The sequence below is a fragment of the Colius striatus genome, chromosome 7, assembly GCF_028858725.1.
Source record: "Colius striatus isolate bColStr4 chromosome 7, bColStr4.1.hap1, whole genome shotgun sequence".
Taxonomy (NCBI): domain Eukaryota; kingdom Metazoa; phylum Chordata; class Aves; order Coliiformes; family Coliidae; genus Colius; species Colius striatus.
In genome coordinates this window covers 20,120,172-20,132,776 of record NC_084765.1, presented here as the reverse complement: position 1 = coordinate 20,132,776, position 12,605 = coordinate 20,120,172, and the positions used below count along the sequence as shown (strand labels likewise).

Here is a 12,605-nt window from a genome sequence, read left to right as displayed (position 1 = left end):
CAATGCTTACCAGCAAGCCCAGTGCTGAGTCCTGTAAACTTCTTACCTCAGGCATCTGTGCAAATCAATCCCATCTAGTTTCACTTACAGCAGCCTTCTTCCTTCTCTCTGGCATGAATGCAATATATCCTCTCTTTATTTTGCACACTTAAAAAATCCAGTCTCGTACATTATTTATACATTATATACTGTTACCAGAAGTAGAATGGTGTTTAGCAGAAATAAACAGTCCATGAGAAAAGGAGCAAGAGTACATTTTATTGATTTCTTAAATGTCTGTAAATGAACAGTCAGTCAAAAGAGAAGAAAATGTGTATTTCTAGAAAATAAATATGCACTTTTTGACAAGATGTTTTGATGGGTTCTTAGAAAGTCCAACAACTTAATAGGTTTCAGTTTTCTCACAGACTAGGAGTTGATACATGCTTGTAACTGTATTTTTGACAGCAACAAAGCCTGTTGAAGAAGTTCCATATATCGTATTACAAGTTCATTGTCATACTGCTTTGATTATTGATTATTCACTCTTATATACAAGAAACAAACTTCTTGCTCAGATTGGTCACTTGTTGTCTATACCCTACGTGTAGGTTTAGTTACAAATCTGGATTTTTCTGTCCTTAAAGCTAATTAATAGCCAGAAATTCAAGCTGTCTGCAAACAGGACCTCCCAGTGGCCCAAACTGTGGGGTATCACAACACTGAGTGTCTCCAGTCACAGTTCAGCTATTACAGCCTCGCTGGTGCCAGCTTCCATAGCAGACCTGTGTGGGAGTTAGAGCTGCTTCCACTCCTGACCTCACACTGTGGCAGTGGGGGTTTGAAAGACTCCTTACTGTCAGGTTCTACCTATTTAATTAGGAACTGTGATCCTTGCTCTCACAGTGGAATTTCTAGTTTGACACCTTGTGTGCTTTGTGTCTCTTAGGTCTTGAACGAGGGACAGAATACAGCTTCCGAGTGGCTGCCTTGACAGTTAATGGCACCGGACCAGCAACTGACTGGGTATCATCAGAAACATTTGAGAGTGATCTAGATGGTAAGATCCTAAGCATGACCATATTTGTGACTTAAAAGCCATTAGAATTCATGGGCAGGACACACTTAAGAGTGATTGCCTTTTTTAAAGGCAAACTGGATTGTTGACAACTGGTTTTACCGTATTCTATTTGTACGGTGTGCTTGATCTATGATTAGGTGAAATTAATTTCTGTTGTAACATGAAATTTTTCCCAAGTCAATAAAATGGATTGAAATTAAACCCTCCTTCTACACTTCCTAATACTGTATGTTGGCATTGTGTTTTTTTTCTGGAAATAGTTAACCAGTTATGAATGACAGATATCAGTAATTCAATATTTAAATAATAATGCATAAGAAGATCTCTATAACAATAATAATGGCTCTATTTTTATATTGTAAGAAAATCACGTTTATCATTCAGGAGTTTACATACTATGGAAATGAGATAGGAGGACTGTTTTCCTGAAGGGAAGTAACATAGTGACTGTACCTTTATGTAGCACCTCAGTTGTGTCAACAAAACCACTGCAGTGTATACTCCAGAGAGCTCAGCATGGCAGTTGGCTATTTGGAGTCAAGCTGCACTGCAGAGTAGTGATGTCTGCACTGTGGCCGCAGCATTGAGTTATGAACTTTGTCAAACGGGAGAGAGGGGCTGCAGCAGGAAAGAAGCAGTGGAAAACAGTGTTGTTGCCTGTGGGCCTTTGCAGCCTTATTGCTGTGTTTCACTGATACCATGGTCTCTGAAAATAATTTTCCTGAAATTTTAAGAAATTGGGGTTTTTTTGGACTTAGACTCTTTTCTAAACAGAACATGTGACTCCCAGTATTTGTTAGTTTGCCACTTTAGAATAAAAGGGAGATTGACTGCATTTTCAGTACTGGCAGACTAGTATAGACCAAACCTTCTGTCAAAAAGTAAGTCCCTTTCACCAAATCGATTGATCCATGATATGCGGGATACAGAACCATGTTAAAAGCTTGTTTTTCCCTTGTAGAGTTTTAACAATAAAAGCAGAAAATGATCTGTGGAAGATTTCTACCTTTGATAGTTGGTCCAGACGTTTTGTATTTACTACACTGGAATGATTTGTAAGGGGGAACCTGAGTCTTGCAGAATTCAAATGAGTCACAGAGAGTGACTGAGGCAAATCTCTTTGGAACTGCCTACATGGAATTGATGTTACTGGGTAGACCATTCCTATTTCAGAAAAGCATTTAATTAGTGCTGTTGTCACACACAAGTTCTCTTATGCCTTATGCAGGCCAGTCTGCCTCTTGGCTTTGTTGAGGTAGCTGGAGGGTCATTTTAGCTTAGTGCCTCAGGATCTAGTAATTTCTTTCACATCTGGGTGGCTTGAGATTCAGTGCTACTGGCGGTTGGAAGACAGAATAATGAAAGAGCTTCAAGATGTGCTTTCTGCTGTTGGAAGATGCCTTCAGCAAGTGGGTGATGAAAGCCCTTGAGCACCCATGCTTCAGTCTTTCTGTTATGCAAAACTGATGCTAAACTTAATACTCATCCTCTTACTGCTCACTCTGCATTGCTTAATCAAGAACAGCCCCAAACCCACTGCTAACAGTAGAGTTCAGTTATTTAAAATAGCTTTCTAGAGTTGAAATGGCTTTCATCTGCGTGTCTGTCTTCCTCTAATTGGATGTGACACAACCTTGCAGCTTTGAGAATCCACTAGGTCCCCAGTCTGAAGCAGAGCTCTGTAAATAGGTAGTGCTTACATAGTGTAATGAAAATGTGCTCTGCTTTTGAACTGAAGTTTACAACTTTGCCAGAGGATATCATCAGCATGAAATTTAAATAGAGCAGAAAGAGAGTGAAGAACCTTTCCATTCTGTGTTGATTTTGTTGTCTTTTCAAATGGGAATGTAACAGTCCTGTCTAGAAATCTGCAATGTTCTTAATTCATATTCTTTACGATGAATAAAGTAATGAAAATTCACAGTTAAGGTCACATGGTATTTGTATCCTTGTGTAGACATGTGTGAGATATCTGTGTATGTGCATACTGGAAAGAGGATGCTTATTTTTCGCTTTTCTTTCTAGAGCAAGCTCATGTGGAAAATTTTAATACCATACAAATGTATTTACAGATAATCTTTAACTTCTCTGGTTCATTAGACATGTAAGGCTTCATTCCTTTTTACACTGTGTCTGCTTTTTAACTTTCAGTTTTTTAATTTTTAATTTTATAATTTTCATCATTGTAAATGGGAGTCAGTGTTGCAATTCAGTGTCAGTAGGTTCTGAGTAATTTTGCAGAGTCAGCGCAAGTACAACCAGGAGCATGTATGCAAGAGGTGTTAAAAAATTTTACAGAGTGTATCCCCAATGCACTAACTTCTGTGCAGTTAATGTCATTTGTCATATTGCAATTCTGTAGCTTTTCTGTATTTAATAGTTGTGAAATTTAATTGATCATCTGTGTCAGCTGGGGACCATAAACTCCCTGGGCTAGCTAGCCAATGGCATATTATGATGCAAATAATCCTGTAGTGGTGCTTTATTAAATGGTTTTAGATAAATGCAGCATGTTTCCTTAAAATGAAGTCCCTGCAGGAAGGAGACATCTCTGAGATGATTTTATTTTAGAGTGAGGAACTCAGTTGACTATTGCATAGAATTATTTATACTCTATCAGCATATGGTGGGCTCCACTAGTAGGTATTTATTTTGGATTGCTTTTACATTCTGACAACAACAGGAGGGAAAAAAATCTTTTAGTAAAAATATGACAAGATCACAGCGGCATTTTATGGAAGCCTTTCTGTTGCTAGAGATCTACATTCCATCTCTTTGCTTGTTATTAAATGTGTTGCTTGTGGGGGTAGGATTTGAACATTTGATATGGGCTTAATTAGTATTTGTTGATCTTGTGATATGTTTCTGTAGTCTCTGTGTATACCTTGTGAGTTTTGTTAAAGAGACTCAAGGATTTAAAAAGCAACAAGTGTAGGACAAGTCAGAGGAAACCTTTGCAGCACATGTGATAACCAGTTTACTGACAATTCTTGGAGCTTTGGAACGTTCTATTTAATCCTAAAATGAGCTGAGAAACCTTTATTTCTTTCTTTCATCATCAAGGTGTTTTCAATATCGTTATTTTAATGCCCACCAGTAAGTAATTTGATGGAACTAAAAGTAGATTGCTTTGTGGAGGGGAAGGAAGAGACAAATTTCATGTGCAATTTTTCAAAATACACAAACTTAAAATCTACCTTGCAGCAGATCTGATACTTCTCCTCAGTATGACTGTCCTTTCTTTTCAAGAGAAGATTTATTAAAGTATATTCATATACAAAACTATGTTAATTTTCTTCTGCTTATTAGAGTTCTTTGTTCTCTCCTGTACAGCAAAGCCCTCTTTGGAGCATACTTATTTGACCTTGCTAGCTCGTAACTCTTCAAGTTATTACCTTAATTTAAGAGAAATCCTTCAAATCAGTCATTTTTCTTTAACAGAAACTCGTGTTCCTGAAGTTCCCAGTTCCTTACATGTCCGGCCGCTTGTCACCAGTATTGTTGTGAGCTGGACTCCACCTGAAAACCAGAACATCATGGTGAGAGGTTATGCTATAGGGTATGGCATCGGCAGCCCTCACGCTCAGACCATCAAGGTGGACTATAAACAGAGATACTACACCATTGAAAACCTGGGTAAGGAAAGGAATTCACATCAGTGTCCAAGTTTTACTGCTCATTTATGTTACTGTTTTCTAACTATGGTATTATAAATAAAAAAAACTACATGCACGATTTTAAGATCTTTTTTTTTCTTCAGATATTATACCAAATTGCAGACTGTTGATAAATATCACGTAAATGCAATTTTCTGATGATACAAGAAGAGGAAGGGGAATAAAAAAATCCTTCCAAACCCATAATTGTAATTTTACTGAGTTTGAAGCATAGTGCATTTTGGTTTGATGCTTTCCTTTCAACTCTTATTACAAAATCTTACATGCTGAGCAGCGTTCCTTTATTCGCCCTCTGGAGCTGCAGAACAGCTGGCTTCAGGCAAAATAGAAACTAAAATGTCACCAAGATACGGTAGCATCTGCTTTGAAAGAAAAACATAGAGTTGCTCCTCCACAGAATTCTCTGTGGTAGGTAAAATATCCCCAAACCAAAATTATTATTAAAATAAATAAAAATATGACTAAAAATAATACTAAAAATATTAGTATTTTGAGCTTTTGAGAAGTTCCATAAAATTGGAGTTTTGACTAATTTTACAGTAGAGCAGCTTAAAATGATAATTTAAAAATGTTTTTCTGCACTACTATTTTGGCTGTACATAGTAGATTTGCTGTGACTATGGACTTCCACTATATGCAAAGTATTGAACATGAGCAGCTGGTTTGTTTCTCAATCCCTATTTAGTCTAGTTTCATGTAGTTCAATTAAAAAATAAAATACTGAGCAAAGAGAATATGGAGAAGCAGAAAACAGAAACCACTAACAGGACTTTTTTTTTCTCCTCGTTAGACCCAAGTTCCCATTATGTCATAACTCTGAAAGCCTTCAACAATGTTGGGGAAGGAATCCCTCTCTACGAGAGCGCAGTGACCCGACCTCACTCAGGTAAATGTGAGGAGCTGCTTTTACCTTCTGTACAGCTAAAAATTGCTGGCTTGCCCAACAGCTGGAAATGGGATGACACGTAACAGAAGAGTCTTGTTTTTCAGTGCTACTGAGTACAGTCCATTGTTTAACCCAGTGATGTTATTGTTTCAAGTGGTTGCCTTTTGTGTTTCATCCATTTGTTTTATCCGCCTAAAATCAGTTTCATGTTTTAATTACAAAACTTACCTTTCAACTGCTTCTAGGTGTTTATATTCAAAAAGTTTCTGTGATGTTCGCACAAGTTGTGCATGTGCAGGTCTAAAGGCATGGCCCTTACTTTGGGGTTTTATTTGTCTTTTACACAGTAATTCTGAATACAATGCCTGCATGCACTTTGTTAGTTTCATTCTGCTGTCACACTAAACAACTTTTTTGCCTTTTTTGTTTTCTTTTTGCCTTGTAATACATTAGTAAAAGATTTTAAGCAGAGAAATTTGTTCGACAGTGAGCTGTTCCTGTGCTATGGCTCACTCTGCTCCCTCCCAGACTGTTGACTTAGTAGTTTTCATCCTGGACTTAGTGATTTTATGTGAGTGTTAACACTTGTGTTTGGCTTAGTCTTCTGGAGAGCAGGAATTCTTACAGATTTTATAGAGAATATTGGAACTACAGTTTCTCCAGTTATTGCAAATTCGTGAGATACTTGGAACTAGATTGCCATTAATGTTCTTTACAAGGTGGTGGGAGTCCCCTGTCATTTTTCAAGGTGGCATTTGCCCACCTAAAAGTCATCCAGATCCTTTTTGCCTTCTTACTGTTTTCTAGAAGAGGAATCAGTGGACATGCCAATGCAAATAAGGTCAAAATTACCATCTATTTGGAGTTCTAAGGCCGTGACTGAATGGACTGAACACTAACAGGATTAGGTGTATGTGTATATATATATTAGCATATATATGTTGTCTTACTCTCTGAAGAAGGGAACACGATGCAAGAATAATTTTATTAGCCAGTCTTATGTAACCTATTAACTCTTGCTTTTCTCTCTTTTTCTCCTTTTCTCACCTTTCATTTCATTGTACTACCATGCATTTCTCCTTTTTGTTTTTGTTTACATTAAAATGCCATCTTCTCCCTTTTTAATTATAATACACTACTTTTTACCCATCAATTCCCTAGACACTTCCGAGGTTGATTTGTTTGTTATTAATGCTCCATACACTCCAGTGCCAGATCCATCTCCCATGATGCCACCAGTGGGAGTTCAGGCTTCAATCCTGAGCCATGACACCATACGGATCACTTGGGCAGACAACTCTCTGCCAAAGAACCAGAAGATCACAGATGCTCGCTACTACACAGTGCGCTGGAAAACCAATATTCCTGCAAATACCAAGTACAAGGTATCAAAGTTTCAACAACGCTAACAAGCTGCACAATTTCAGGGAGAGGTTTCACATTCAAGTCAGGATTAGGAGAAAGATGGGAGTGAAGACAAGCTCTGAGAAAATGGTGTAGAGGTGTGCCCAGATTTATTTGAGATGCTAGGACTGAGTTCACATCAGTACTGCTTAGTTAAATCATCTCTACAGAGAGTCTTTTAGATGTAAGGGAAGTGGATGTTTTCATGGTCTCTTGTCTATATGTGTGAAGGAACTGTCTCAGTGGAGGAAGGCAAACTCTTCCAGAGTTACTTTCTGCTGGGAACCATGGTAACAGTGACAATTTTATACTTTCTGCCTCATCCTAACGTGATGGCTTTGTGTGACAGATGGTGGGCATGTCTTTAGGGAAGCCAATAATGCATTGGGAAGGTATATGTTACTAACGACTTCTCTCCAGGTAGGAGAAGAATCTCTAATTCGTGGGGTGTCGTACCCTGATGGTTTTAAGTTTCATTTTACGACCCTTTCTGTTCATATGAAGTTGATAATGAACTTTTCCATTTGGGAACTGAGTGGATTATATATTTTTATATAACAAAAACTTTATGATATCCCTGCCTTCCTTGATTTTTCATCTACTGTTCAGAGACTAGATTTAAGGTTTGGTTTATTGGTTTGGATTTTTTTTTAAATTAGACTTGACTGCTATTAAATGTTCTTGTTGATTGCAGAAAGAATTTCTAGTTTAGGTTAAAACAACTGCACATTAATACTTGATTAATGAATTTGCATGACAGAGCAAAAATGTTTACTGAATTAATGTCAGTGGTTATGAAAATGCAATAATGCTGAAATGTCTCAAACACTTACCTGAGAAAAGGATGTTTGAGAGCTGGTGATTTCAGTTCCAAAGTTACTGACTCTTTGTTTTTCTTTCAGACTGCTAATGCAACCACTTTGAGCTATTTGGTGACTGGGTTAAAACCAAATACCTTGTATGAATTTTCCGTGATGGTGACTAAAGGTCGAAGGTCGAGTACTTGGAGTATGACAGCACATGGAACTACTTTTGAATTAGGTACTCCTCAAGTCTTTCTGGAAGGACCAACATTCATGACCAGAGGAATAATGTCAAGTCTGCCAACATTCTGGATGAGGGAAAACATATTTAGAATGATTATGCTGATGAATACTTGCTGGGATTTGCTTTTCTTTATAGTCAAGTCAGAAATTCTGATTAAAAAACAACAACATACTTCAAAATTCAAAGGGATGATTGCATGCAAAAGTATTTACATCAAATTACAGAGAAGTAATGAATAATGTACCAGAGTTCATGAACAGGAGAGAATAAAGAAGTGTGTGCTTGAAACATCTCAGAAGGAGCACGTTAGGAGCAAATACAAAGAAAATACTTTTGCAAATAATAATTAAAACTTGCTATAATGATGGAGATAATTGTGACAGAGTGAGGAAGTGCATGAGGCAATCGAATTTTTAAAAATCCCAATAGAAATTAAGACATCCATACCAGCCCTAAATTCTTGTTCTTCCATAGGACTTGCCATGGCAGCCCTCGGTGCTAAGTGATGTGCACTCAAAGCACAGAGCAGAAAAGGGTTTATAGCCACTGGGAGGAGCTTAGGCCACCGCGTAACTGCAAGGTCCAGGACCTCTGTCTCCTGATCTGTCCCTCATTAGCTCTTTGTGTCCTGCAGTGTTAAGTGTTTTTTGTGTAACTAAATTCACTGCTTATTATGCTTAGGTTTCTCTTTATATGAACTGGAAGGACAAAAAAAGAGTCTATCCAAATTACCCTGTAGTTCTCATGCTAAATTAAAATACAAAAAAAAAAAAAATGAAGCATGCAAAGAATTAGGAATTAGTGAAGATCAACCAAATATTCTATAACAAAAATATAAGAAAAAAGAAAAACAGGATAAAATCAGAAAATTCCCAACTTTCTCACAGGTCCCATAAACCCTTAGTGGGGTTCAGTTGCTTTTCAAAACTTTGGTTTAGTTTTTGAAAGTGGAGCCAACTGTCCTTCTGACAGCACAGGTCTGGAGTGAGGCTCCTGTCAATTTCTAGGCCCATCCCATGAGAAAGCACTTTATTTGTTGGTTTTTTTTTTTTCTAACACAGTTCTCATGCAGAATAGCAGGGACTCTAAATGTTGCACAAAGTAAGTTAATGCAAAAGATTTTGAAGATACAGGAGGTCTCATTTTATTTAAACAGAAAGTAATTTTCTAGTCAGAGTAGTTGTAAAGAATATTTGCAAATATGACCTAGAAGCTTGGGAACTAAGAAGCAAATGAAAACACAAAGATGGCTAAATATATTTTCTCATAACAGATCTTGCGTTTTATGTTACTTGCCAAATTCCTGAGTGCCTGACTCATTATATTTGAATACTCATGAGTAGCAGCGTTGTGTAGGACTTGCTCCTCAGCTAATGCTGATGAGAAATATGGATAATGGGTTCAGTGTTGGTCTGTGAAATAGTAATCTCTTGTAGGCTAGTCCTGCTTATTTTTTTTTCTCTCTGAAGCTTACTGTAGGGCCATGAATCGTGCTTTACATCTCACTGTTGAGAGTGTTATTAAGTATTTGGGATAATATTGACAGAAACTTTTGAGCTTCTCTGATTTCCAATTGTTATTCTGCACAGGGATAATAGGCTGCCATCTCAGAGGATGGGCAGATTAATTTCTAATAGGTAATACACATAAAGCTCTTTAAATGCACTGAGCAAGCACTAAATGTTACTATTATAGTATTAAATATCCAAGGCAGATTTACTTTGCTCTGAGTTACCCTATTAGAAGCCTCATGTTTTTCATAATGTGGAATTCCAAACTGTGGCTGGTTTTGCCCCTTTGGAGACAGCAGCTCTGGGCATTGGAAAGCCATTAATCAAGGCCTCAAATGGGTATTTTAGCTTACAGTGAGAAGGGTCTCGGATTTCAGTCTTTTGCTGTAGCAATTTGTGCCATTTCCTGAACCTTCAGGCAGGAGGAACCTGATGGGAGAAGCACATGCTCTCCCCCTCTCTCTCAGTCTCTACTCCCTGGCAATCCAGGGAAGAAGGTTCAATAATTATGTTCAGCAAAGATTTCTGGATTTCACATGCTTCCGTGATGCAAATTTCCGTGCAAATCACAAATAATTCTTCACTAAAATAACTCAGTCATTTTTTATTATGATTCTAAATTTCTGGTGAATTTTCTTTGCTGATTGAGATTTAAGTGGCAAATTGGCATTACTAAGTCTTGATCCCACCATAAACCTGAAAATGCTGTGATATTTCATGTACCCGTGCATATAAAACATGTTTCCTTCACAAGTTCGTGTAATTTTTATGACTGAAAAATCAGGTTAGAAGTCACTGACCCCAACTGTCCTAGTTGTACAAAGATGCCACATTTTTGAAGACACGTAGGCTTGTTCAGTCATGAATCACAGCACCTGCTGACAGAAGTGCTGCACAAAGAGGTAGCTCCTTATGGAAAGGAGGTGCTGCTCACCAGCTGGCATTTGCCAGTTGGATGGAGCAAATCAGTGAGGCCACTACACCAGCGTGGTAGGTTTACTTGAAGATTGAACATTTTGAATTCTTATTGTTCTATGCCTCTTTTTTTGGTGGTAAATGAAAGGAAAAGTGAAGGTGCTGAGGTTACATGTTTATATCCAGTGAGATTGGGGAGCTTTTTTCTGATAGCCTGGTTTTTGTTTGTTTGCAGTTCCGACTTCTCCTCCCAAAGATGTGACTGTGGTCAGCAAAGAGGGAAAACCTCGGACAATAATCGTTAACTGGCAGCCTCCATCTGAAGCCAATGGCAAAATTACAGGTGCAGTTTGCATGAGCGATAAAGGCAGCTGTATGCCTGGTTAACAGCAGAATATCATCTATATAGCTATGTGAATGTGTTCCGTGCTTCTTTTAGCCTAGAGCTAGCCAAAAGGTCTATATCTTCTTTGTCAATCTTTTTAGTAGCTCAGATTAATTATTTACTTTTGTATCTATTAAAAATACCTTAAGATATGAGCTAACTACCATGTGAAATTGGAGTCTAACCAGTAATATAATTGAAAGTTTAAACATCTCAATAACCTTTACCTTCATCCGTGCTAATAGCATGCCTCTGGAAATACACCTACAGTGCCTCTGGCCCAGCAGTATTCACTTTAGAAGAATCTTTCCCAGTGCTCATTGTCGTCTTTGTGGCACAGAATGGACTGCAAGTCAGTTTATTAGTCCCTTGACATAACTGTTGGGAGTAACCTATTATTTGCTTTTGCAACTGCATCATTTCCACACACGATAAATCATTTTACAGAAAACAGTTATTACTATGTTCCTTCTATATTTTCTTGTTTCTGTATCTAAAGGCTTTATGAAATAGTTCATTTCCATTTTCTTTTTTTTTTAACCCAGGCTTTAAGCCTAAAGCAGATTTTATTGGCAAATAGTTTGCAGTATATGATTTTGCTTTTCTTCTCAGAGTGCAGAATTCTAACTATGGTGCAGAATCCAACCTTTAAAACCTGTCACCACCTGACATCTGATTAGGCAGCACTGTAGCCCAGGTTCTAGATAGAAGACTAAAACTAATTAGATCACTCTGGACAGGCAGAATACTTGGAGATTCTCAACCTTTAATAATGGCAATAAGCTTTCAAGTAAGTGTAAGGAAGACCTCTGGAAAGCCAGAAGACGTGAAACACACGTCATGGCTGTAACAGGTCAGTTTGTCTGGTACCAGTGATGAAACAAGGGTGAGTGCTGAACATGTCTCACAAGCAGAGCTGCAGGGATGCAGCTGTGGCAGATGGCAGCTCGCTCTGCACCACAGCGCCCATCTGAGCTGACTGTATGTCTCTGCATGCATATAGCTGTTTATATGTTGTGCATATTTTTTTATATTGCCTTGTAAAGCCAATTCTGTGTTGTGTTACTGTCATCAAGATGTTTCCTTTGTAAGGGAAAGAGGGTTTGACAGGAGATACAAGAGCCTTTATCTTAACTGCATGTTAAAGGACGTGGTTGCTTGTGGTCAGTGAGAGTCAGGCATGAAATGACAAGCACAAATATCCCCAGGTTTATATGCTTCTCAAAAGATAAGCCTATCAGTTTAGATAAGTGCATACATCAGAAAGAGATGACCGTGTGCAAAGAAATCAACATCTGCTTGCACAGTGTGGTAAGCAAAATTATCGCACACGTTCCATTTTCCAGGTAAAACAATCTCCTTGCAATGTCCTATACTGTGAAGGAGAGTCTTACATTTAATCATACTTGTGGTATTTATTATTTTGTGTATAAGCAGCAGTTAGCAGCTAAAAAGTAAAATTGATCATTCTGTTGAAAGTCTGAGTGTTCCAGACACGTGGAGTGAGGGGTTCCCAATGTGACATGGGCTGAAGACCCGCTATGGAGTCCAGCCTCCTCTTGGGGGAACACCAATTATTCATAAAATGGTAGGGGTGCTTGTGCCTTGTTACAGTTGCTGACTAACTAGTACAGTCCTAAGTTAACTCACTAGTCTTGTGCTACTGTACCATATATAATGCTTTTAGCTCTTACTGTATATCTAGGCTTTGCCCCCTCTT

General features: G+C 38.0%; 1 protein-coding gene across 11 annotated transcripts in view; it reads left to right on the top strand.

Moving 5' to 3' along the window:
- Positions 1–12,605, top strand: part of NEO1 (neogenin 1) — a 213,505-nt gene that overhangs the window by 177,524 nt on the left and 23,376 nt on the right. For 9 of the 11 annotated variants that reach the window (XM_061999127.1, XM_061999133.1, XM_061999125.1 and 6 more), the window contains exons 14-19: positions 929–1,039; positions 4,502–4,696; positions 5,528–5,623; positions 6,785–7,008; positions 7,930–8,068; positions 10,736–10,843. In XM_061999127.1, coding sequence (XP_061855111.1) covers positions 929–1,039; positions 4,502–4,696; positions 5,528–5,623; positions 6,785–7,008; positions 7,930–8,068; positions 10,736–10,843 — 873 coding nt within the window. The remainder of the gene's footprint in view (positions 1–928; positions 1,040–4,501; positions 4,697–5,527; positions 5,624–6,784; positions 7,009–7,929; positions 8,069–10,735; positions 10,844–12,605) is intronic. The other 2 variants (XM_061999128.1, XM_061999124.1) reach the window with 1 other exon arrangement.